This window comes from Corvus hawaiiensis, chromosome 3 (genome assembly GCF_020740725.1).
Source record: "Corvus hawaiiensis isolate bCorHaw1 chromosome 3, bCorHaw1.pri.cur, whole genome shotgun sequence".
NCBI lineage: Eukaryota > Metazoa > Chordata > Aves > Passeriformes > Corvidae > Corvus > Corvus hawaiiensis.
This window is the reverse complement of record NC_063215.1, coordinates 105,485,278-105,509,571: the sequence shown is the minus strand read 5'-3', so window position 1 is coordinate 105,509,571 and position 24,294 is coordinate 105,485,278. Positions and strand designations below refer to the sequence as shown.

The following is a 24,294-nucleotide window of genomic DNA, read 5'->3' as shown; positions in this document are numbered from 1 at the left end:
CTGTATTAGGTTAATCTGAGCCAGTGAGACTTAAGTTGGGATCTTAACAATGGTCTCATTCTTGCAAGCATTGGTAGTGACCCTTTTTAGGCATATAACTCCTGTGTAAAACATAAAAAAACTGTAACAGCTAACTTCAATAGTAAGAACTGCCAAAAGCAGATATTTGAAAGGTAACCAGCATAGTTTCATCCCTAAAAAACAGTTAGAAGCATTTCTGAACCACTGGTAAAAGTAATTAGGACCAGTTGGCCCTACTTGACTTGTTTGATATATTCTAAATGAGCAGTGAATGTAAGTATGACTGGAGAAAGCATGGTGTTTACTCCAAAGGCATGACATAGAAATATGAAGCACTAACATTTTTTTAAAAAAGTATATATGAACCATCTAGTTATTGTTTTAAGGAATTAAATAGTTTTCATTAATACAATTAAAACATATCTGGCAGAAATGGGTTAGTATAATTTTTGAAACATTTTATCTGAAAGTTGGAGGGAGCTTGTGGAGAACAAATTTGAAGCTAAAGAGCATCAAGAACCCTGACAGTTAACCCAGTTGTTTTTTCTGAATCTATTCAGATGGACTGAGTTAACTTTGGTGTTTCCACATGTTTGTTAGGGTTTGTTCCTTTCAGTTTGTCAGTTTGGAAAACATCTTATGTGAAATCAGTCAGGAGTTTTAACTGTCACCCAAGTATTTTAGCTGCAGTTAAATTGTGCAGAGCTCTGAATCCCCTTCAGGCCTTTTAGAGTAACTTGCAGTTTTCAGAATAAACTTCCTTGCATGGCTTTTAACACTCCCTGCCCCCAATTATCTGAAGCTGCTTAAGTGGAATAAGTAATGCATCCTGGAATCTGATTGTACTAGGCATTAGTTTTCCCACAGGACAGGCGTGGGTATGCTTCTCTTTCAGAACAACTCTTGCCTCTGGCATTCCTGATTTGCTGTTGAACCTGACTCCTTCCCAACATTAACGTGCTAAATGGGTGCATCTGTCTGGTTGCAGAGCTCCCTGCTGTCAGAGCCAGGGCAGGACTTCCTCCCTGGAACCAGAGGTCAGTTTAAACAGTTCAGATTTCCAGTTGTGTGTCTCAGAACTCCTCTGGTGAAGTCATTAAATGAGCTGGTGAGCACATAAGACAAAGGTCTCCAGGTGTTGAGACATGGATCTGTTGATGGTGGTAAGTGGACACTGTCAGATGGTGAGGTCACCTCTGCCTCCCTGACATTTCTTTCTTCTATTGGATGGAGTGGCATGCCCCAGTAGAGCTTAAAGCTGTTCATTCCTTATTCCATGATGAGGTTCAACAGCTGATACCATCAGTGCTACAGACTGCAGGCTGCCATCCTGTTGGACTGAGAGGAGGAAAGTGACTTTGAAGCAGCAACCTTGTGTAAGGAGTCTGGCACAGCTTTTGGAAACTATTCCTCTGTAATTTGGAAGTCTCAAAAGACAGCAAAGCAAGTTCTGCTCTTTAGTTTGCACATTGCAAGGCACAGGAACCACTTCTGGGGCTGCCAACATTTGCTTCTGCAAGGTCCTAGGAAAACAATCTGATAAAGAGGTGTGTCTGGATCATGTGGATCTGCCTTTAGCACAGCAACCTGCAACTCCACACAATTATCTCTTCTCTAGCAAATCTATTTCACAATCAAGCCTGAAGTGGGATATATGACTTTAGTCAGGACAAAGATGTGGAAGAAGTTTCCTATTGAGCCATGACTGAAGACAGTATTTTTCTTTTCTCCTTTCAACAGTCCCCCACACAGTGCACTGCCTCTGCCCCCTATCCATGCCTCTGCTATGCTCTGGGACAAGATCATTCTTGTGGTTTAGATATGTTGCTAGCCTCAGGAAAAGAGAGGAGAATGGCATGATGAACAATTTCTTGATCTTGTCACAACAGAAACAAGATGACTGGAGGCAAAACCTCGAGGCATGTCTGTTAGGAGGGGTGGTAGCTGCATATGCAGAACAAAATATTTGTCTCTATTGCGTGAAAAGGCTCATTCCTTAAAGCAGTTCCCATTTTCTGTGTACAAAGGATCTCCTCCGTACAAAGGATCATTTTTTTTTAGTGATATATACTATAGCCTGAGCAGAATTTCCCACAAGGAGCAGTGTGGGTGCAACACTTGGGTGTGAGCAGGCAAATGGAGTTCAGCTGCCTACCCTTGCCTGCTCCCTGCTGCACACAGAGCCCAGACAAGGTAAGCAAGCAGGATATGGACACTTGACTGATTTGGCTTTTTCTGCCTTTCACTTTCACTTCAGATTTTCTTGTGCATTCAAACCCTCCTGCACCCCACTTCCTCTTCCCTTATCACCTGTTAAGAAGAATGATCATGAGACACCTTGAATAATAAACATGTTTTGTGTTGGCACTCTTGACAAGACTGTAGTGCTGTTAGTACTACTTGATAGCATTTCCTCCCTTATCTTGCCTTGCACATCCTTCTTTGCTTTCTTGCTCCATACATACACAGAAATAATGCCATCATAAAAGGAAAGGAAAATTCTTAGGTGGATATGCCAGGGCTTGAGGATTCCACTCCTGCCTAAGCTCATCAGCTGCAGCTATCCTCAAGGACAGTAACAGGAATCTTCTCTGTATATCCATAAAGGAGAAATAACTTTTCATTGGTTCACTCAGCCACTCAAGTGAATTGAGTGTATCATTATTATTATTATACTGTTGTAGTATTATGAGCAAAGACTGAGAGAAATGTGTTTGTGCAGCCTTGAGAAAATAAAGCTTAGGGAGAGAATTTATCACTGTGTTCCAGGGGTGGTTACAAAGAAGATGGAGACTCCCTTTTATAAGAGTGATGTGGAAAAGAGGAGGGGTAAGGAGTGCAAGTTACTCCTGGGGTGCTTCCCACTGGGAATGAGGAAAACGATTCCACTGGCTGATTGTACTCATTGTGAAGAATCTCCCCAGTGTCACACACTTGTAGGATTCAGCTGGACAGGGTGCTGGGCCATTGTGTCTAGACTGCTTTTTGCCAAGAAAGGTTGAACGAGATGATCATTGAGGTTTCCTTCCAACATGGTATTGATTGAAAATGATGATCCTTCACCTTGGATTTCTGGGAATCATAGCTGAAGCTTCAAGCCTGATTTGCAATTAAAAGCAGGCACATCATCATCATCTGCTTTATATACAGGGACTTAATTTGTTAGTCTTATGAGTCGGAATTTGAGTCACTGAGGCTCCAGCTTCCCTAGGAGAGGGAGGGAATGTCATACTATGTTGAGCAAAAATCCCAGTGGTAAGAACAAGCTCCCATGGGTGTCAGTGTTTTTAAAATGCAAGTCTGTGGTGATAAGTTACATGTGATAGCCTTCAACATGTACCTTTGGGTAAAAAGGTGCAGGAGATTTCTTGTTAGCTGACAATTCTGAGAAGAATTTAAGATGTAAGGTACTGTTCTCTGTCAAGGTCAGTCCTAAAGTTAGATCTGGTTGTTCAGGGTATTTGTTTAAATGAATTCAAGTAGGAGATGAAATGATCTCCCTCTTGTTTAAGTAAGTAGGGGAGAATGCTTACAGATTATATGTTGCTTACAAAAACTATTTTGTTGGGGTTCTTCCCTGAAGGATTGTAGGTTTCATAATCTGGCACTTTTCAGTGTTTTAACTTGGATACTGTCTGATTTGCTGACACTGAAAGTTAGGAAGTTGTGACCTTCCTTCCAATATGGAATTTCGTGTATTAAAAAAAAAAAAAAGCTCTTGGCTTGCTTTTTAAAACAGTAACATTTTTATTTCTCCGGAGGATACTGAAACACTGTAAAAAAGTTTTTGTTGTTGCAAATTTATCTGTTTAAGAAAAATAATTAAGAACCAGCTTGTCAACTACCTCTTAATTCAAATGTTTTCTAGGTTGAATCATATTATAATAGCACTTTGCCAGTTTCCAAACTTTACTCTCTCCTAGGTAACCCTCCCAGCTTGCAATCTGTGGGCAGTTTATTTTGGTAAGGTGGAAGGAAGCTGTTAGCAGCTCTGAGAACCTGGGCTGGCACAATTATGTGTCACTGTACTCAGAAAATGCGTGCAGTAACATCCACTGCAGCACTTTCCCAGCCTACTTTCACAGCTCTGTCCTCCCAGTGCTTCTCTGTGTCCTCGTTCTAGAAAACACAGCACTTTTCTCTGGTGGTTGAAAACAGCTATTTGAGCAGTGTAAACACTTGGAGGGGCTAGCCTGTGCCTCAGATTTCAGATTCAGGGCACCAAATGTATCAGAATGGTATTAGCTTTTTAGCACTAAAAGCATTCATTTTGAAAATAGAAATGGTTATAAGCAGGAAGCATGTATTGTATCTTTTATTCTGGAGACAGTTAAATTAAGGATGCTTTAGAGCAGTAGGTTGTGATGACCTTCTTTTCAGATGCAGTATAAAAAGTTGAGAGATGGATTTAGTACAGCTTCTTTCCAACCTGTCTCTTGAAAACAGGCACAGGAACTGCAGAACTCTTCACCAGTGTAGAATGAGTCTCTTTTGGGAATTGTCCAAATGTATCACCTGCACAGTGACTGATGCAGTTCTTCATACATGATTTGATCCTAACAGTGCCAAGAGAATAGAGAAAAATACCTCAGATAGTGGTAAAAAGCTTACACAATATTTAAAAGTGACTTTGTGTATTATTCAAGCAAGTGAAACAAACCAGCTCTATGAGCTACTAGCTGCATTTAAAACATTTACAGACAAAAACCTAAATAAGGCAAACCCCTACTACCCTGGCTCATTAATGAGGGTCTCCAGGGAGAGTCACCAATGGTGTGTAGTTCACAGAGGCCTTGGGCAGAGTTCTTACTCTTTATGTTGCCATGCTGGGTTAGATGGCAGCTTCACTGAGAAGGTACTGCCCTCTTCACCAGGGAGCTGCTGAATTGACACTTTCCTGCCCCCCTCTAGTTCTGCACAATGAGCAGACATCATCTTTTGCTAATCTAACTTAACTGTTCCTTAACCCTTTGCACTGGTCACTCAAAATGACACTTTTGAGGAATAGAATACTTCCACTGAAATAACTGGCTTCAGAACGTGATGTCTGTCCACAGCTTTAAGGATTTTTTTTTGTTTATCTTGAGTCAACCAATTAAACCAAATACAGATGTGTATGGGGTAGAAGAGGTAAATGCACTAGATCAGTAAGATGTAGCTTTTTTAGCCTTTTTTTTTAGATTTTCCAGTATTCATAGCAAGGACTGTAGAGTTTTTGTCAGACTGCAGATAGGAAGTAGACTCTGGAAACGGGAGATAAGTATCTTGTAGTGCAATAGATATTTCAAAATACCTAACTGAAAAGTCTTCAGATGAATATAACTGAAATATAGGACTCTCAGACATACGATATTTAAGCTGCCTTTGAGATGCAGAATAACATTTTTGGTTAACCAGAAGAAATATGTTCTAATACTTCACAGTTATTATTCCTGTCCTATGTTAGAGGAGATGTTTTACATTTTTGTGGCTGTTTGCTTAGTGATTAGCAAAGGGAAAACAACAACCAACATCATCTTTAAAGGTTCTTGGAGCCACAGATCACTTTTAAATTTTATGAAAGGTCACTGACCATCAAAATACAATAATAATAAAAGGAAATAGTTAGCTAACTTCTCTCTGGCTAGCATTAAAAGTGAATACATTGCTGTATTCTGGCTGCAGTACACTCTTGGCAACACATGGAGACCCATATACAAGCTCTGCAATAATAGCAAGTCCTATACATTAACTATTAACTTCAAAATTACAGTAATTAAGGTGATTGAACAGCTTTCCTTTCAGTGATTAAAAGGAACCGGACATAAGGAAACGTTTACAACAGACTTCCTTGACAAATCCAAATAATGAAAAGAGTGATAAAAAGTAACTAAGATAATCAAGTGTGTTTTGTCCCATGTCAAATTTACATCTCTTGCACACCAACAGAAAAGGCTGAGAATCTTTGTGTGTCATTGTCGTGGGGAAGGAAAGATTGTGGCAGGATGTGGTGCACTCTAAAGGCCTTGACTTCTAACTGAAAATTCAGCAGCCATAAGAGCTTAGGGCCAGGTTAATAATCAATCTGGGAATGTCAGTGAAGTCCAAGGCACCACACTAAAAGATAATCTTGGTATCTTGGTAAGCCACCTACATGCAGTGCATCATCTACAGCTGAAAAGGGAGGCTTTAATTCCTGACCTTAACACAAACATCAGGTTTGTTAATGCACAAACAGGTACTGTCAGTTTGAAATACATCTAAGTATGCTGCAACCTTAACCATTCCCACCGGTCTCCAGCATCACAAGAGTGTCCTTCCCAAGGGAGTAATGAGCTTTACATACTCGAATATTATCTTACCTTTTTGGATACTGAAGACTTCACTTTCCTAAAAGCTTCTTCAAAGTGTTTACGAGAAATCTTGATTCCTCCTTAAAGAACAGAGCATAATAAATTACTAAAATTGCAGACAAGTGGCAATTAAGTGACTGTTTTATGTATTTCAAAGCAGCGTTCAGGAAACCTAACTAACTAAATTCCCTTAACCTTTCTGGAAGTGAATCCCTCAAAGCCTGTTGTTTCCAGTTTGGGGCGCTTTTTTTTTTAACATAAATTTAATATTAAGCTTCCCTGTTATTTAAGCAGTACCTAGAAAACATTTTGCTATCATTCCAATTCTACTCAATTTCTAAATAATTGGCTTCATATCATTGCCTTCCCTGATGTTAGACAGAAGTGATGAAAGCTTTCACTGTTACAACTCCCTGTGTTTAAGTTTATGCAAATTGCCATTTTGACCTTAATGCAGCTATCCACAGTAATTATTCCTAATAATAGCCTTCTGAACAGGTTTTCTTAGTATGTTAAAACATAAGCATACCTCAAATAAGTAATGGATTTCTCTGCTCTCACAAGGCAGTACCTTGTTTAATCTTGACTTAAGAATCCCAAGATGCTACTACTAGAAAGATTCATTACAAGCTGACACTGTGCACAGGTATCAGATATGACAGAAATACAAATTGTAGTCTTGTTTGGTGCATTTTTAAAATGTCTTTCATTAGGATGACTATTGCTTTTACTTCCACTTTTGCCACATGAAATGGGATGTGCCACCATGAAAAAACTGTTAATAGATTTTGAGCCCGAGTTGAACAAAAATCTTCTGCTGATATAGTAAAAGACTAAATAGCAAATGGAAGGTACTAAATTAAAAATGAAATATACCTTGTCAAAGGTATAAAGCAGAAGAGCAAATAGCCTACAGTTATTATTACCTGTGTTTAAAGTAAAGATGAAGGTTAAAGTTCACTGAACTAAACATACAACCTCACTGCTCTGTCATCTCACTTCTGTGGCACTCATATTCAACATTCCTATTACCAGATAAAGTTACACCCAGAAAAATTGAAGATGCAAGTTTAAAATGTTAGGAATTTAACCTGTTTCCCCAAGGAAATGCTATTTACAGTAAGGAAAAGGTTCCATTTGGGACTTTCTGAGAAGTCAGATTACTTTAAAACTCCATAAAACAATAAAATGAACCTACAAGAATTCAGTTTTGCTTTCACTTTTGTTTTTAAGCATGTAACTTTTTAATCAAACTGTGACAATGCTATAGGGAGGGAGAAAATCTCCTGCTGGGTAGTCTACCTCTCACTGCAAGTAAGTTAGGCTACTTCATGCTTATTATGTGATAAAAGCTTGCCCAGAGCTTGATCATGTAGAAAATGGAGCTGTCAGTAATCCAGACCTTGGCTACTTGCATTAACACACTTTGCCTTGATTTCTGATGACAAAACCATTTAGTCTGAATAAGTAGGTACAAATATTTTATTGTTTAAAACCATTTATATTGATAAATCGGAATAATGAAGTATATCAACAGGTACAATCTTTTAAAAAAAAGACCAAGTACTTGAAACACTAAATATGAAATTGGTGTTTTCCTGTTTACATAGATGAGTGAGGGATAGGTGGTTCCTATCAAACAAGGACCAGATCTTGCTTTTCAAATTCAACTGCAAAGATGCAAAACTTCATTCTCACTTGTTAAACCACAGTTGCTCTTAACTGCTCTACCAAAAGGTCTCCCAGATTCTCTCATAGCCTTACAGACTATGCAGGTGATGTGGGGCCACTGGCTGTCTTTTATAAAAACATACCAAAAGGGTCATTGTTTAGAAGGTCTGTATTTGTCACTGCAGCTGAAATAGGTAAGAATCTCTCCTATTATGATATTTCTCATACCCTATACATTCTCTGCAACTAGATCTATTTGAAATAAATATACAAGATCAAGCCAAAGAGGTGAGTTAAGATGTTAATGGGAAGAAGTCCCCAGGAGCACATGGTATTCACCCAAAGTTTCTGAGGATCTGCTGCAGTAGGGTGAGTCCCACTCTGGCAGTGCTGCTGAAACCACTTTTATGCAGCATCTTGAGTGGTTTGGAAAAGGGAGGCAGAAGTGAAACTCCAAGTTTGCAAATGACAGTGAACCCTTCTGGGCAGTCAAATGCTGGGCCAATGATGAGGAAATCCAGGAGGACCTCATGCAAGTGGAAATCTGCCCAATTGTTTGGAATTTCCCCTACAAACTTCTGTATCTGGCAATTCTCAGACCATAGTCACTAACATGATCAGCTTGCCTGTTCAAGTTGGCAGTAGAATTTCTGAATTGTTCTACAAAATATCACAAAAAGGGTACCTTTCCATTTCACTTTCTAAAATTACCTTCAAGCAAACTACTGCTGAGTGTTAAAAATACCACACCCCTGAATTTATTCCAGAGGAAAATATTAGGTCGAACAAGAAGTTGCAACAGTTTCTCCAGAATAGAAAGGAGCAGCCCTGATTCCAAAGCACTGACTGAGAAGGACACTCAGCACCCATCCACAGTCAAGCAGAGCATGGGAGGGAAGCAGCTGAGCGTGTCCTGTTGTCACACTGAAGGACGAAAATCCCCAGTCTTATCTTGAAGATAAAAATGAACAGGGTTTCAAATCAGAAACCACCTTATATGTTTTCATATCAATCAGGGCTGATGTCTTGGAAGTCCAAGGACAGTCCAAGCAAGCAGCTGCTATAAACATGCAAATCAAGCCATGCATATATTAGGGAGTTGTTGCTGGCTGCCTACACATCCATACAGTCAGTGCTTAGGCTGCAATCCTAACTTGAAGGCTGAATTTAAGTGATGAACAGCTTTGAATAAAGTCTGCTCTATTCTGAACAATTATAAAAAAGAACTGGATAAACTCAGAAATTTCCATCTCAAATCAAGAGTTTTCTCCAGCTACAGCAAGCAAAACGGGTAACTAAGTCATACAACAGCGAAGGTTTTCATAGCTCAGGGTGTTTTCCCCCTCTAGTTGAACATGCTTGTTGCCTCAGAACAAGGACTACAAACACTGCTCTGTTAACCTACTGGTTGCTAAAAGCCAGACAAGACTGGATAGGTATTAGATCAAAAAGAAGCATTCAAAGCCATTAAAATTCCAGTGTTGTTCTTAGAAATCAGGGGCATAATGAAAGCCTATGACATTTTCCAAGGACATAATCTGAAAAGTCACAATTCCATCTTAGCTTTGCATTTTGACTTAAGGGTAAAATAAGAAACAAAATTACTGGAAAAAAATCTAGACAGACAGGCATGTTATATAAAAGTTTCAATCTATAATTTAAATAATGCCAGGAACACACAATTTATACCAGAAGTTCAGACAGATAATGAAAGGGCAGAGAATGTACTTGAATCAATTTATAACTCCCTGTTAAAGTCCTGGCAAGAGGCACTGATGAGCTAAGCACCAAAGATCCAAAGTGGCACTCAGATTTTCCCAGCTCCATCAGTGCTGGATGTACATGCTCAGTTACACAACACAGCTGGGGGCCAAAGGTAGGTAATCAGGGAATGTGCAGTTTACAACCCTCCTCCAAATACGTCAGCACAATTAGTCTTTGGTAGTGATAGGGAAAATTGGCAAAGGGGTATTTAGTCTAGAAAATAATCAGCTTACATAACCATTTAACAGAATCTTTTCTTTAGGGTTGCAAGCTTCAATTCCTTAAAAATAAAAATTATGCTGACTTTCCAGCATAACCATTTTTCCTGTACCCTCCCCTACCTCCCCTTATGTGACTGACTTTTGTTTGGCTCAGAAGTCAATCAGTCAATGATATACAGCTTGCACAGCTTCATGCTTGTCTTGAACTACTTCAAACACTTTACATTCCATTTATCTTGTCACTATTCAGTTAAGATTTTCTTTTTAAAGCTTTCTTACCTTTCCTGCTTTGAGTATTCTGCAGGGCCATTTCCTGTCTCAAGGCACAAAGGGAAGCCTCACGCACAAGAGCAGAAAGGTCTGCCCCTCTAGAGATACAAACAACAGATTATTTGGAGAAAAATTCCTCTTGTCTTTTGCTGATGGCAGATAGAAAGGCAAGACACTAAAAATGACATTAAAAATTGGTTGTGCTGTAACAAAGTTTCATCTTAAGAACATTGGAAAGAGGCCTGACGACTACCCTGCATTACGGAGTGATGCCCTTCAGATTTTAGTCACAGATTAAGATCAAATGAATTAAAAGCAAGGGAAGAGGCAAAAACCCCATCTTTGAAAACGCCAAAGAGTTGATAAATAATTTGCCACCTGGTTGGATCATAACTTCTTTTTTTTATAAATCTTATGAAAGAATCAAATGAAGTCCCTCATCTTTACAAAAAGTTGCTCAAAGCTGCACGAACAGTAAACATGCTTAAAATAACAGTATCTACAAAACATGGTCAGATCAGTTTAAGTACTTGTTTCCAGTTTCCTGGAACTGGAACAGCTGGAAGTTTTCACAAGCCTTTCAGCTGGTGAAAGTCATTGAACCAAAAAAAATTTTCAAAATTAACTCCCCATGCTTCATTTGGGGGTACTAGGCATAAAGTATTTAAAAAGCAAAAATTAAACCGAACCAGCTAAAAGAAAAACCCCCAAAAAAAAACAAAAGCAAAGAAATCAAAACCGACAACAAAAACCCAAACACGCACACACAAAAAACCCCCAAACTCAAAATACAGATAAACTCAAACATCAAAAAAAGCACAACCAAACAACAAAACCCCAAACAAAAAAACCACAGAAACTCCACAACAAAAAAACAAATCAAAATCCCCCCACACTGAAAAAGAACAACATTGGACCATAAAACAATGAAAGGTGTAGGAAGAAAAAGTACTCATCTTTCCCAAGTAATATTGTGGCAAGCAGCCTGTTGTAAACTTTATCTTCTGTGAACTCCATAAAAACATTATTACTAACTTACTGAATAGCTTAAAGCTTTTTAAGTTTTATGGACCATAACTGCAAATAATTCTGACAGATATGGCCATCAAGCTTTCCCTAAAGCCACACCTTGCTATTCCCAAAGCACAAGTTGAAATGGGCCCTCATTACTTTGTCAAACAGATTGCTCTCAACTCTGTGACAAAACAAGTTGCTTATGGCTGTTTAACCAATTTGCTTTTATCATCATTATCAGCCCACAACTTAAAGAGGGCTCTTTTGTCCTCAGATGATGCAAGAATTATAAAATAAAAGCAAGGGAAACCAAGATGCCCCTACTGTTCTGTATTTACAACATGAAGAGGACTTTTCCAGATGAAGAAGACTTCAGCATCCATATATTCCTACCAACTTCTTGGAAAAAAGCACAAGTGAAAGCAAGAAAAATAGCCTGAGGGCAAAGGTTTGTAAAGTTGAGAAACCCTCTTAATAATACCAACAAAACACACCTGATCATGCATCAGAAAACTGCTGGCACTGCACCTTAAATAGGAAAGTCGAAAGTAGAAGGTACTCACGTGTAACAATCACAATGCTGACTGTAAGCAATTTCCTCCAGGCTTATATCACTGTCTAGTGGAGGTCGGGTGCCATCCTAAAGGGGTTGAGGTAAGAAAAAAGAGAAGGTAAGAAAACTTTTTTTTTACATATGCCATCCCTGAAGTGATTAGTTATCTTTAATCAGGAATCATATAGGGGTCTGACAAATTTCATGCAATATCCACAAATACTAATATTTTTAATGTCAAACTGACAAGAAGGATAATCAGCCTTAAAACTATTTAATTATAAAATGTTAAGTATTGTTAAATTTTTACTTGCCACCCACAGATTAGATTTTCTCTAAGGAAATGATGGCCAGCCTGCCACAGGGCATTGTGGCACCAGCACTGTTCCATATGTGGAATAATAATAATAGCTGGTTGCTTCAGCAGCTTTGTTTAGCTGCAGCTCCTCTAGTTTTACTGTGTGTTGAAATCAAACAGCTAAGCAATAGGCATGTCAGTTTACTCTTGTCACCTTTAAGACTAAATTAATTATATATCTTTTATATTCTGGATATGAATTTTCAAACTTAGAAGTTTTCCATCTGGATTTCATAGAGGTTTACATATACTGTAGATTTTTGGACACTACTTTTCCACATTATTATTCCTTCCTCCACGAAGATCCCAGAAGTGGTTTCTTTTGTTATTATTTTTGCATCTCCAACAGCAAAAAATACTAAACTGCATTATAAATGGTATTTGAAACTAGCCAACAAAATTTCCAAACACTGTTAAGGTTGGAGATGCTCCCTGTTATCCTTAGACAACAGTAAAGTAGTATCATGATAGTGCAGAGATTCAAGATGTCTCTTGTATCAAACAGTGTCTGAGTTTTGACAGGAAAGAACACTTTTTTGATACAATAACGAATTTCTGCCAGAAACTCATTTGACAGAAATGAACAAATTCACATAATTATTTTCTGACTTCTTCAGAGGAACTAATATACTGCATATCTACAATATATTCAAGAGAAAAAATAAAATATATAGTAACTGGCAAGTTAAAACACTTCAATACTTAACAGGCAGTGGAACAGTCAAGGACTAGGCAGAGTAAGGAAGCAATCTTGAATGAATGTTTAAATGTTAGAAAGGGAAAAAAACCATAGTAACATAACAAGTAACAAAAAAATAAAGGAGCAGCCTCATTTGAAAACATCCTGAGAGACTTTAACCTGGAAACAAGGAAGCTTCATACTGTTTCATATGGGATATTTTGGTAATTCTTATAGGAAATTGCAAGCCAGAGAGATGCCTTCTCCACTACTACAAAATTTGAGGAGCAAATACACCAGGCGTTTTTTGCTCTGCCTGCTCTGGTGCCAAGCTCTGTGCAGCAGAGGAGCTTGATGCAGCTTGCAGGAATGTCAGTCCAGTAGTAACAGAAACATGTGAAGACAGGATTCTCTTGCATAATGTGCATAATTGGGAATGACTGATTTGTACAAGTTAACTGAAATAAAAGTCTTTCACAACAAAGTTTCAGCCTACATTTAGGCTGTCTGTCTTCCTCCCCCAAGTCCCTTTTCTACCCCTCATGCTGCCTTTCTAAGCATCCATGTTTTCATTAAGCAGTGATTCTGTTTCCACATGCTGTGTGTGTATTCCTTGGAGATTTCTGGGAATGCATGCCATCATCCAGAAGCCACTCACATCTGCACCAAACATTTTGTTTTCTCTAGCCTTGAGCAGAGGTGTTCTCAAATTTTTCAAATTTCCTTACCTGGAATGCATGGGTGAAATCTGACAAAAATTAAAGTATTTCAATTAATTTAACACATTTTCCCCTCGTCTTACTCCATGTTCTTCTTTCAGGTAACTCCTACACATCTTTAAAGATTTAACTCCTCATTCACCACAAGGATTTGTAATCAAAATAGTCAGATTAGTGTGAATTAAGCATGCATGAAAGCATCTTGCATTCCAAAATGCGTGATAAACGACATGATAACCAGTGACAGGATCCACAGAAACCAAGGTGATAAACACTGTGCAATGTATTCCTTCTGTCACAAGAAGGCCCATAAGCAGATCAGGCCACATCAAATATGACTTCTCAGCAGAAGACAAAAACACTCTGGCAATGGGATAATAACAGGGTTACCACATCCCATTGCCACGCCTCTTGATGTTATCCCAACAGGAAGATAGGACTGTAGGCACAAAGATTCCCAGGAGAAGGGAGCAAAGACACTTTTCAGCCACCTCACCCAAGATTTATGGCAGTAAACCCAATTCTGAACTTGATTCTTGACGGGAAACTGAAAACAGCTCTCCCTAACAACCAGCTGGTCACTGCCAAACAAGAGGAAGTCAAAAGATGAAGTGAGAACTTAATTCTCACTTATTCTCAGTGCTTCCCACGAGTGATCCTGCCCCTGCCAGGTGGGTTTGTGTATCTTGGTGACTACATGTAGCTGTGAGAGTGTGAGCAAGGGAAGCTTGTGAGAGTGAGCGAAATCAGCTCTGTTTAATACCACCTTTTCCTCCAGTGAAGGGAGCAAAGCATCAAGCTCTGCTGCACTATTCTCCTACACCCCTAATAACCTTTGAAAATAAATTTGGTAAAACAAACATCATGATTCCTTACAGTGTGTTTGAAAAATGATTCAAGGATGTTACACTCAATTTCTCTCAACATCTCATGAAAAGCAATCATCTTTAAGAACAGGGTTATAAAAATAATTAACTGAAGTATTTCTGTAAAACTTAAAAACAACAAACTGGTCTAGTGCAAATAGCAAATGGAGGAACACTTAATATATTTTCATCCATGAAGTAATGCAGAGAACAAACGAAGGAAAGTCTAAAATCCTGAATTTGTAATGAGAATTCACTCTCTGAACATCCATTTTGGCATGAAAGAACAGGCTTGAACAAGTTCCCACTTTCTGAATTCTGAATCAACTATGGCCTATACACCACAACTTTAAGGTTACACAAGTGTGGATTATCTTTTATTACAAATACACTAAGTAATTTTTGCCACACTTCTCATAATGCTATCTTTCCTCTATAGTAAAGATTTTGTCTCCTTTGCAGCAAAAAACCCCGATCTGATAGAACACCTGCTCTTAACACTCAGTGTTGATCTACTGGAAAAAAGCAGAAAATATCCAAGTAATTCATAGTGCTCTGTATGTTCATTTTTAAGGCCTTGACTGCTGCTGTGCCATACTTGGAGAAATACTCACACAGAATTCTATAGTCCAAGTCTCTGAGTGGCAGATTGTGCTGATAACTGTGGGGAGGACCCATGAAAGCACAGATTTCACATTTTCACATTTACTTTAACGTACAACCTCTATCATCACAAGCTTCCTTTAATCCTAAAGCCAATTACATGTCACAATTACTGTTAAGCAAATACAGATGGAGCTTGTGAATCATTCTGGTGAATGTCTGGAGCCTCCCAAAAAAAGCTTACAAAACACTTCTAGGCCCATTACTCACACAGATAGGAATCTTCTAATTAAATCTGTTCAAACTATGACTATAAAGGCAGCAACTTCTGTGTTTAACAGGTTTGCTTTAATCAAGATTCATCAGCCCCTTGCAATCTCAGAGCAAATTTAACAGCAGATGGGCTGAGGGATTATTTTTATGACCTCATGGAATACGTGAAAGTATTTAATGAGACAGGATCCTGCAATTCTTTGTAACCTTTAATTTGTCTTACATCATTCCACCAAGCTTCAAGATTAAGGCTATATTTCCAAATACTCACTTTGGTGATGGTCTTTAAAATAGCAAGTCGATCTTCAGGTGGTGGCAAACCCACATAGAGGGTTTTATCCAGCCTACCAGGACGCAGGATAGCTGGGTCAATTATATCTTAGGGAGAGGAAAAATAGAAAAGAATTAACACAGAAATGAGATGCACTCTTAGGAAAGTCTCCACATGAGAAGGAATATATGCATATTTGTACCAAGACTCCAAGAAGCATTTGTGCTGTGACGTGAAGCTCTGAGCATTAAAAGTAGCTGACTGAAAAAGTTTCATTTTTTTGAATTTTGTCTCTACCACCCAGGACAGTTCAGCCACATCTGCTCAATGATGGCTCATAAATACCAGTTTCATTTCTTCACAGATGAAGACAACCATGTATCTGGCAATACAGAATTAGAACATTTTTGCTGAGGAATTCCACATCAATTATTAGCAGTTTGTTCTACTGGGAGGAACTCTACCCAATGGGACAGTGATAAGTCAAGCATAACAAGTACACAGGGCCAATCACAACCACCCATATGCAAACTTAATTTTATTGGTCATTTGCATTTCTACTACATAATAGTAATCTGAATGGTAAAACAGGAAACCCATGAAAGTACTAAATATAGCTGCAAAGTACAGAATTTGTTTCCCAGGAAGAACTACAGACTCCAAATTTATGATGTGTGGAGAAGTAAGAAAGCAAAAATTATCACAAATGTTTCTAGAAAATCATTCAAAGCTTAAGTGTAACAGAAATGTGTAGCAGCCTTTTAGAACCACAGGCTTCACTACTATGTACACAAACTAAGTCAGGATATAAATGCTTTTGGTATAACAAGAGATACAGACAGGGCATGTAACTTGGAAAAGGCCTCAATTTCTGTCTGTGTTTCAGCACAAACTGTCTGCATGGTATTTCTCAATGCTTCTTGATGCCCTATTTCCCCATCTACCAAAAACCAATAATGGTATTAACTGCTCTATTTCACTGAGGAATTCTATTGACTCGCCATCCCTGGAGGTACCAAAAAGATGTGTAGATGGGGCACTTGGGGACACAGTTTAGTGGTGGACTTGGCGGTGCTGAGTTAACAGGTGGACTCCATGATCTTTGAGGTCTTTTCCAACCTAAATGATTCTATGGCTCTATGATATCCTACATGCCACAGCAACATGAGCAGCAAAGTCACAAAAGCACTCACAGAAGATATAAAGAAATCTATACTTTTACTGTAACAGACTATTTTCAAGTATATAAATTCTATGGATGTGTGAGGTAACTGCTGCAAGAACCTTTCCCAGAAGTGGCAGTTGACAGCTCCATCTAAGTCTAAAGCTGGAAATGATCAAGGCCTCCCAATGAGGCTGCTGACAGCCTGCATTGGCTCTGCCCTGCTGACAAAAGGGAGCTAACAGACAAACTGCAGCTGTGTACATTAAAGTGAAATGTGGGAAAAGTGAAGCTGCTAATCTTTACTGTATAGATGTTTTAAAGAAAACAGACACCACCCACGCCCTAAAACAGTAGCAGGGAAGTAAAGCTGTCCCTTTTTTGCAAATGAAAAAAGTTTGCTCAATTCTGTCAAGACTTGAACTACCTGATCCTACCACAATATGGTCTTGATCCACTTTTTAAAGATACTCATAGTTTTGTTCCAGTTGCTCTCCCACTTACACTTAAAGAACAACTCCATTATCTTTTCCTTGGACAAAAGCATTTTTTTCCCCTAAGATACAGCAGTCAGGGGCAGAAGCATTTATGGAAGCAAAAATCAGCTACTGCGACTGTGATGAGAATGGTGAGGGGGGAAAAAGAAGTAATGACTGGTTGTATTAATTTAATCCAGGCCAGATGAAACAAGGGTTAAACAGAATCCCTGCCATGGCAGGCACAGACAAAAACATGTTACTTACACATCTGTGCATCGTTCCAGATGACACTTTCCCTTGCTTTTGACACAAGTGCACTTTCCTGTTCCTGTGTTTCTTGTCACATTATTAATAGGAGATGACAAAGTTCACTCAAAGGATCAATTACAAACACCAAAACAAATCCTCTCAATAGGGACTGCATTACAACACCAGGCACTTGCTGATTTCTTCATTCTAACATTCCAAAAATAAAATATTAAATAATATTTTAAAATATTAAGCTTGCTATGGAAAATACTGTTTCCATTTTGCATGCTGAGAACATGGTATTTGCTATTTGTCCAACAATGTGAAGTCAGTGATGTGGTCTGAAGTTGCATTCATCTTTTTGTATGGAAATGATCACACTGCCTGCATTCAAAGAGTTACCACAACTGACAGAACTTGATAAGCTGCAGTAATGGTGGTTTACAGCAACAAGACCACACCAAAGTTTAAAACAGAGATCTACACTCCCCATCTCCTTATGAATCAACTAATTTCATTCTTCTGGTTCAGACCTGGGCCTGAAGTTCTTGAAAACTCAAGTCACATAATGCAGAAAATTAGTATTTACTCATTGGGCAAACGCACTCATTAGATGCGCCTCATATCCATTCAAAAGAACTGAATAATGTTCCCCTTTAAGGAATTTCAAAACATTCCACCCTGATAAATCATAACACTCTCTCCATATCTATTACCTTAAAAGTTATCTAAACAGAAGAAAGTCAACTCATTTCAGATACATTTAACATTTTAATGAAATTAAGGTAGTTATCGCAGATACCCCTTTCAAAGCCTATTATTATCCCTTAAGTTGGAAAGGAAGTGAAGCATGGAAATGTGGTAAAACACGGCACTTCTTTTCCAAGCAGTTGTCTCACAGAGAGAATATACTCCTATTAGGAGAAATGTCTAGTTAATAATTTTCTGCCTTTCTGAGGTGGTCAGTGGTGTTGACTGTCATTAGAAGACAGCAGTATCATCTTCCAAATAATTTGACAAAATTACATAAGAAGATATTTAGAGTATATCTATTCCTTGTTTTGTTTTTAATAGTTAAAACAGGCACTAACCTCTAGAGAATTATGTCACATTACAGTTTGCTACACTGCTCTTCAAACTATTGCAAAATTTGACAGAATCATTACATTCTATTGAAAGTATCTGTGCATGAATTCCCTAAACAGGGACATTCTGTTTTTCTAAATAGAATCTGTTAATCCCACATTCATTTCTAGTTGATTATTCATTTCTTATCTCAACTGTACAGGAGCCAACCACATTTAGAGAAATTCAGTGCATACCAGCAGTGACAGCTGTTGCGTGAGTCCATCAAACTTCTCTTATACTCTCACTACAGCTTTCAAAAATATATTTGAAGTACACAAGATCTAGACCCTCCCATTTGTGATGTTCTGAAATGCAGGCTCAGAAGCCCTAAAAGGTTTTCTGAGACTCCAAGCGAACGCTGCAGTTAACAACTGAAGTTATTGTGAAAGATACACAACACTCAAGGGCTGCTGAAATGCACAAATATAATTTGTGTGAATTAGAACTATTATGAAAAAAATTGTTCCATGCCTCACGTATTAAGTGCTTTTCTTAGATGTTATCTTGCCTTTAATTCAGCAACATGTATAAACAGGTAAAAACATAAACAATGCCCAAACCCAAACTTTAACTATTGTTAAAGACTGGTGATTATTTTTTTTATTGTGTTTCAAAACATGTGGTTCACATGAATAGCTCTGAAAAAATTAAAATAAACTTGCTAACAAAAAATAGAACTCACTGGAACTAGGATCATGCTCAAAGGTAACAGTAGAAGGGGAATTGTGCAAGAATTAATTTCAGAAAGCTAAAGAGAGAGGCCATGAATAAAAGCAAGACATCATCACAATTTATGTCAAGTTTAAAATCTTGACTGTTTCCTCATGTTACATACATAGTTAGTTCCCTAGATCCCAGGGGAAATGCTGCTGATGCCTTGGTAGCATTTCTCTAAGGAGTTTATAAATGCTCAAAGCCTAGGGAAGTAAGAGAAGAGTAGAAAGCAGCAGTATCCCATCCCAAAATTCAAACTGGTAACCAGAAAATTGTGGGAAATTATAGATTTTTTTTAACAGTAGTGTTTGGCAGTTGTGTAGTATTTAGTCTTGGATTTGGGGAAGGAAGTAGACTGGAAAAGAATATAATTATTCTGACCCATTAAAGGTCTAACAAGACATGACATTTCTGCCTCTATTTTTTCCCCCCTCTCTCTCTAACGATATTGAGTACTTGAAAAGTTTAATCATCTTCAGACAAAGTTTGACATTGATTCTGCATTTAGGTGGAAAGAGATTGAGTTTGGAATACAGCATCCCTGCTAATTTAGAAGGAATCAAGAAATATCTACAGGGGACTTTCAAAGTCACTGAGTAAGTGCAAAAACCACTCAAATATCCTGCTTTTTAGGGCACATCAAAGGCTTATTTCAGCACTGCCAGAATAAGAATTACCACTTGCAGATTGTATTTGATAAACAAAGGAACCAATTTATTGTGCCTGTCCTTTTGGCAAAATAGGAATTAAAACCTTCCAAGTGTTTAAAGGCCATATAAACGAGAATTTGGCAGTCTTTAGCCATGGGGTATAAACCACCACCATTTCACAGTAACACCTTGTCCTGGGTGCCAACACCTCACTGGAACAATTGTGCCAGGAACGTACCTTGATGCCAAAAGTGGTTGAGCCATTGCTAGCCTAACTGCAACTACTCCTAAATAATAACAATAACAATAATAATAATAGCAATAACAGTAACAACAACAGTAATAATAACTTCTGAGAGAAGACTTTTCCTATTGCATAATGATTTCAGACTACAATGCTGACAACAAGCACTGACAGTCATGAACAGTACCAGCAACCAACTATCAAAGCTACCATGCATGCAGTCACTCTAAAAAAAGAAGCATCTTGAAAAGCCATTTTCTCTCCCAATAAATTCTACTAACATGGGTTAAAAGCCATGGGATCTCACACTTGACAGTACTGGCCCAGTGGAAGACTGCAGGCAGTTCTGCTAGGACACATATATTATTCAGATTTACATTACACAACCCCCCACCCCAGCAGCACCCTCTATTCACCACGACAACGACAGAATATTCTTTCTTACAAAGATTAAAGACCTTCTCAGGCACCACAGCTTTAACTGTTTGTGGGAATCACTTCAACATAGTAGCCAGTATAAGCTATGCTTGTCCTACAGGTCTCTGCCTGGGCTTTGCATTCTTAAGGTGGTTAAGAGTGCTTTACTAGCACAGACTTCCCTGCTCTCTACCTGCAATGTGCTCCTATTAGGTACCCAGACCACACCAGCAAAACTTCATGTGGTGAACACTGCCTCCTCCCAGGCCCCATGAACAGTGAACAAACAACAGGAGAGAAAAATCAGCTTCCCTAACTTAACCACAACTTCAGTAGAAACTGTTCTGATGAAAGCTGCATCAGCTGGAAACTTTATTTCCTCACACTGACAAATGCAGATATCACAGGAAAAAATCATGGTCTAAACCTATCCAAAATGTTATTCATACACACAGCTGATGTCCATCCTATCCAAACTGCCTCTTTCTGCAGAAGCTGGATGTGCCAAGCTCGGCCATTCAGAAAAAAAATCATTTTATTAATACTGGCAAAACAACTCCTTGTATCTTTATCAAGATAAAATCATCAAATTAAAGGATATTAATTCATTTACAAATTCAGTAAACAGAAATTAATTGTAATTGTTATCCCTGCCTTTGCATTTTCTTTGCATTTGGCATTTTTACCTCAAATCCACTTTTTTCACCAATGTCACTGACTAATAATACACTGTTGATTTCATGCCTCATACATTTCCCAGCTGCCCTCAAAACTATTCCCATATGGTCACACAGTACACCTGCCACTGCAGCTGAACAAGGCAGCAGTGACATTTTAAAACTGAAGGAAAAAAAAAAAAGAAAAAAAGATCCCCAAACCATTCCAGAGGTACTTTCTAACCACATAATGGTAAAAATGCACCCAGTGTAAGGCTTATAGAGAGGGGAATTAACAATTGAACAGGTGCCTATTTCACATATGCATGAAAATCAGACCCGTAAGCAAGCACTGAATCAGTGTAAAACTAAATCAGGGAATTAGGACAAACCTGCTACATGTAAGTATTTATATTTTGAAATTAACATCTGAGCAATATTTACCCTAAACTGGCCCTGGTAAAGCTGCTGGAGTGCTTGCACTCAGCTGCCTCCACGAGAGGAATCCTTAGCTCAGAACAGTGACACAGAGCAGCCCAAAAAGGATTGGCCCTGTGCCCAACAGGCTGAGGAGGCACTGCAGGAAGTACAGCTGGATGTGTCCTCCGCTTCAGAAGCGCCGGAATTCCCAGCCCAAGCTCCAGTCAGAGATAATGACAAGTCAGTAATTAGATACAAAGCCCTTGAGAAACACTTCCAAATAAGGCTGCTTGATACAAATGCTTGGAATAGCACAACTAATTTAGGAAGAGATCTCTTTCCTAAGGCAACTTGATGACACTCCCACCAATACTCTTGGTACATCCCACTGCATCTACATGTAGTATAACCCTATTCTCTATCCTGCATTGCATTAGATAGCTCAGGCCAGCAAGCTCATGCCAGGAAAACCTACCACTTTAAGTCAAAGAATCTGTACAAGCAGATACAGATTTAAGCCCCTACGGCTCATACTTCATCATGTGGAAGGCCCGAGAGTCTGTCATGATGCAAAGAATTCAAGACATAGGAAGATCTTCCTCAAAATCTTTGAAGCTTTTGACCATTGGAAAAAAAACCCCACACCTCACAGTTGCCTATTATAGACTATTTCAAACCAAATTTTTCTTAATTTATAGAGCACAAGAAATATCAAGTATTTTAACTTTCTCATCTTCCAAATTATATCCAGAACAGCTATGCTACTATTTTCTCTGTTAAGCCATTTCTCAGCAAAACTCTACATCTTGTCCTTACTTAATACATGCAGGTAAGAAATAACTGTGTCTCACTGTAAGTAGTAATTTGCCAAATTCTAGGTGCAAAGGATTTTTCTGAAATTCTGGTACCCACACCAGTATGGTTTTACAAGACAGACTTGTAACCCTGTGTTTCATTTCAGTTACAATATTCAAAAAATCCTCATAACCAAGGAAGGGCAACATCTTTATGCATGTTTCTTTGTTAACTGACAACAAATTCCTTTACTTACAACCCACAGCTTTTAGATGGAATTCACATTCAGGAAAAGACAAGTTTCTTGCTATGAATAAAACACAGGACTTCTCCATAATACAAAACAAAACAAAAAAAAAAAAAAGAGGCAGAAAATTGCTCATAAAACACATTATATTTGTAAAGCAGACATCAGTGTTTAGGTTATTAACTGAGAAGATGCTGCTGAAATTGCAAGAGCTACCAAAAACTGAAGAGCCAGCAAGGGAGCAAGGACAGCTGTCCATATCCAAGCCAGACAGAATATGAGGGAACAGGAGAGTAACTGATCCAAACAGAGTCTAGTTCAGAACATGAAACCCAGGAAGCAAAAGATAAGAAAAATGATTCTCAAATGGAAAAATGATTTTCAAATGGAAAAATGATTTAATACGAGACAGATGTCTTAAGGAAAAAAAAAATACATCTATAAAGCAGAAAACTGTAAGGCTGCTTTGGATAGAAAATCAATTTAAGTAGTAAAAAAAATTTTAAAATTACATTTTAGGTCTCTTTTCTGCTTTTACATTGCAAGGACATAATCCACAGCAGTCAAAGGTCTTTCAAAGCATTTTAACAGCAATGGTACCAGGTGCTAAGTAAGACACATTTTAAAGAGATTGCTTTATCTCACAATGCCGCATGAACAGGGAACAGACTAACTCATCAGAAAAGCTTTGGATTTGAGGAGACACTGTAATTTTAAGTACAGAACAGGCTTAGTTACAGAATTCAAATATTTAAGAACACATTATTTCATTAGAATAGAACCAAGGACGTCTGATTTCTTGTTTATGACTTTTGGGTGCTTACCTGGCCTGTTAGTGGCAGCCATAATGAAAACCTGCTGCCGATTCTCCAGCCCATCCATCTCTGTCAGGAGCTGGTTCACTACCCGCACACTGGCTCCTGACTTTGGAAGGAGAAATTTGTCAACAAAATCGAGGAAACAGTGGAAATGTGACTATTTCAAGGTAAAAGAAACAAAAGATCTACTAAGTCCCTGCACTGAAACATTACTCAAAGAAAAAGGTTCTTTTTCACACTTTCAATGTAGCTGCATTGTGGATTCCTTCTATATTCTTAGCGTGTCTCCATCCCAAATTTATGCCATCTTCACACTTGCCACATATTTTAACATGTGGCAAACCTTTTCTTTCCCATCAAAACTAAAGGACTCACTTACAGGATTACATATAAATATTTGTACTAGTCATTCTGATATGTACCTCAACAAGAAGCCACAAAATTTCTCAATACTTAGTTTTTTGAGAAAAAAGAGTTCTTAAATACTGACACCTCTGGAATAACATTTTAACCACGTGAACTACTAAGACATAAATGTTAATTCCATAGTAGCAACATCCTGCAACCAAACTCAATAGCTTAACCTGAATTTCTCTGGATATTTTTTCTGTGTATGCATACTAAAAAAAGTATGAAGCTTTATAAAACTTGACCAACACTTTTTCCCTCAAATGACAGAAAGCCTAGTGGACTGCTTTTC

The 24,294-nt window shown here is 38.2% G+C and overlaps 1 protein-coding gene across 3 annotated transcripts in view; it reads right to left on the bottom strand.

The window, feature by feature from the left end:
• Positions 1-4,320: 4,320 nt before the first annotated feature.
• NVL (nuclear VCP like) overlaps positions 4,321-24,294 on the bottom strand; it is a 38,774-nt gene continuing 18,800 nt past the window's right edge. For 2 of the 3 annotated variants that reach the window (XM_048296125.1, XM_048296126.1), the window contains 6 exons: positions 23,601-23,700; positions 15,616-15,722; positions 11,857-11,933; positions 10,289-10,377; positions 6,363-6,433; positions 4,321-4,577 (listed from right to left, as the gene is read on the bottom strand). In XM_048296125.1, the coding sequence (XP_048152082.1) occupies positions 4,533-4,577; positions 6,363-6,433; positions 10,289-10,377; positions 11,857-11,933; positions 15,616-15,722; positions 23,601-23,700 (489 nt within the window). In that variant the 3' untranslated portion in view covers positions 4,321-4,532. The other variant, XR_007202001.1, reaches the window with a different exon arrangement.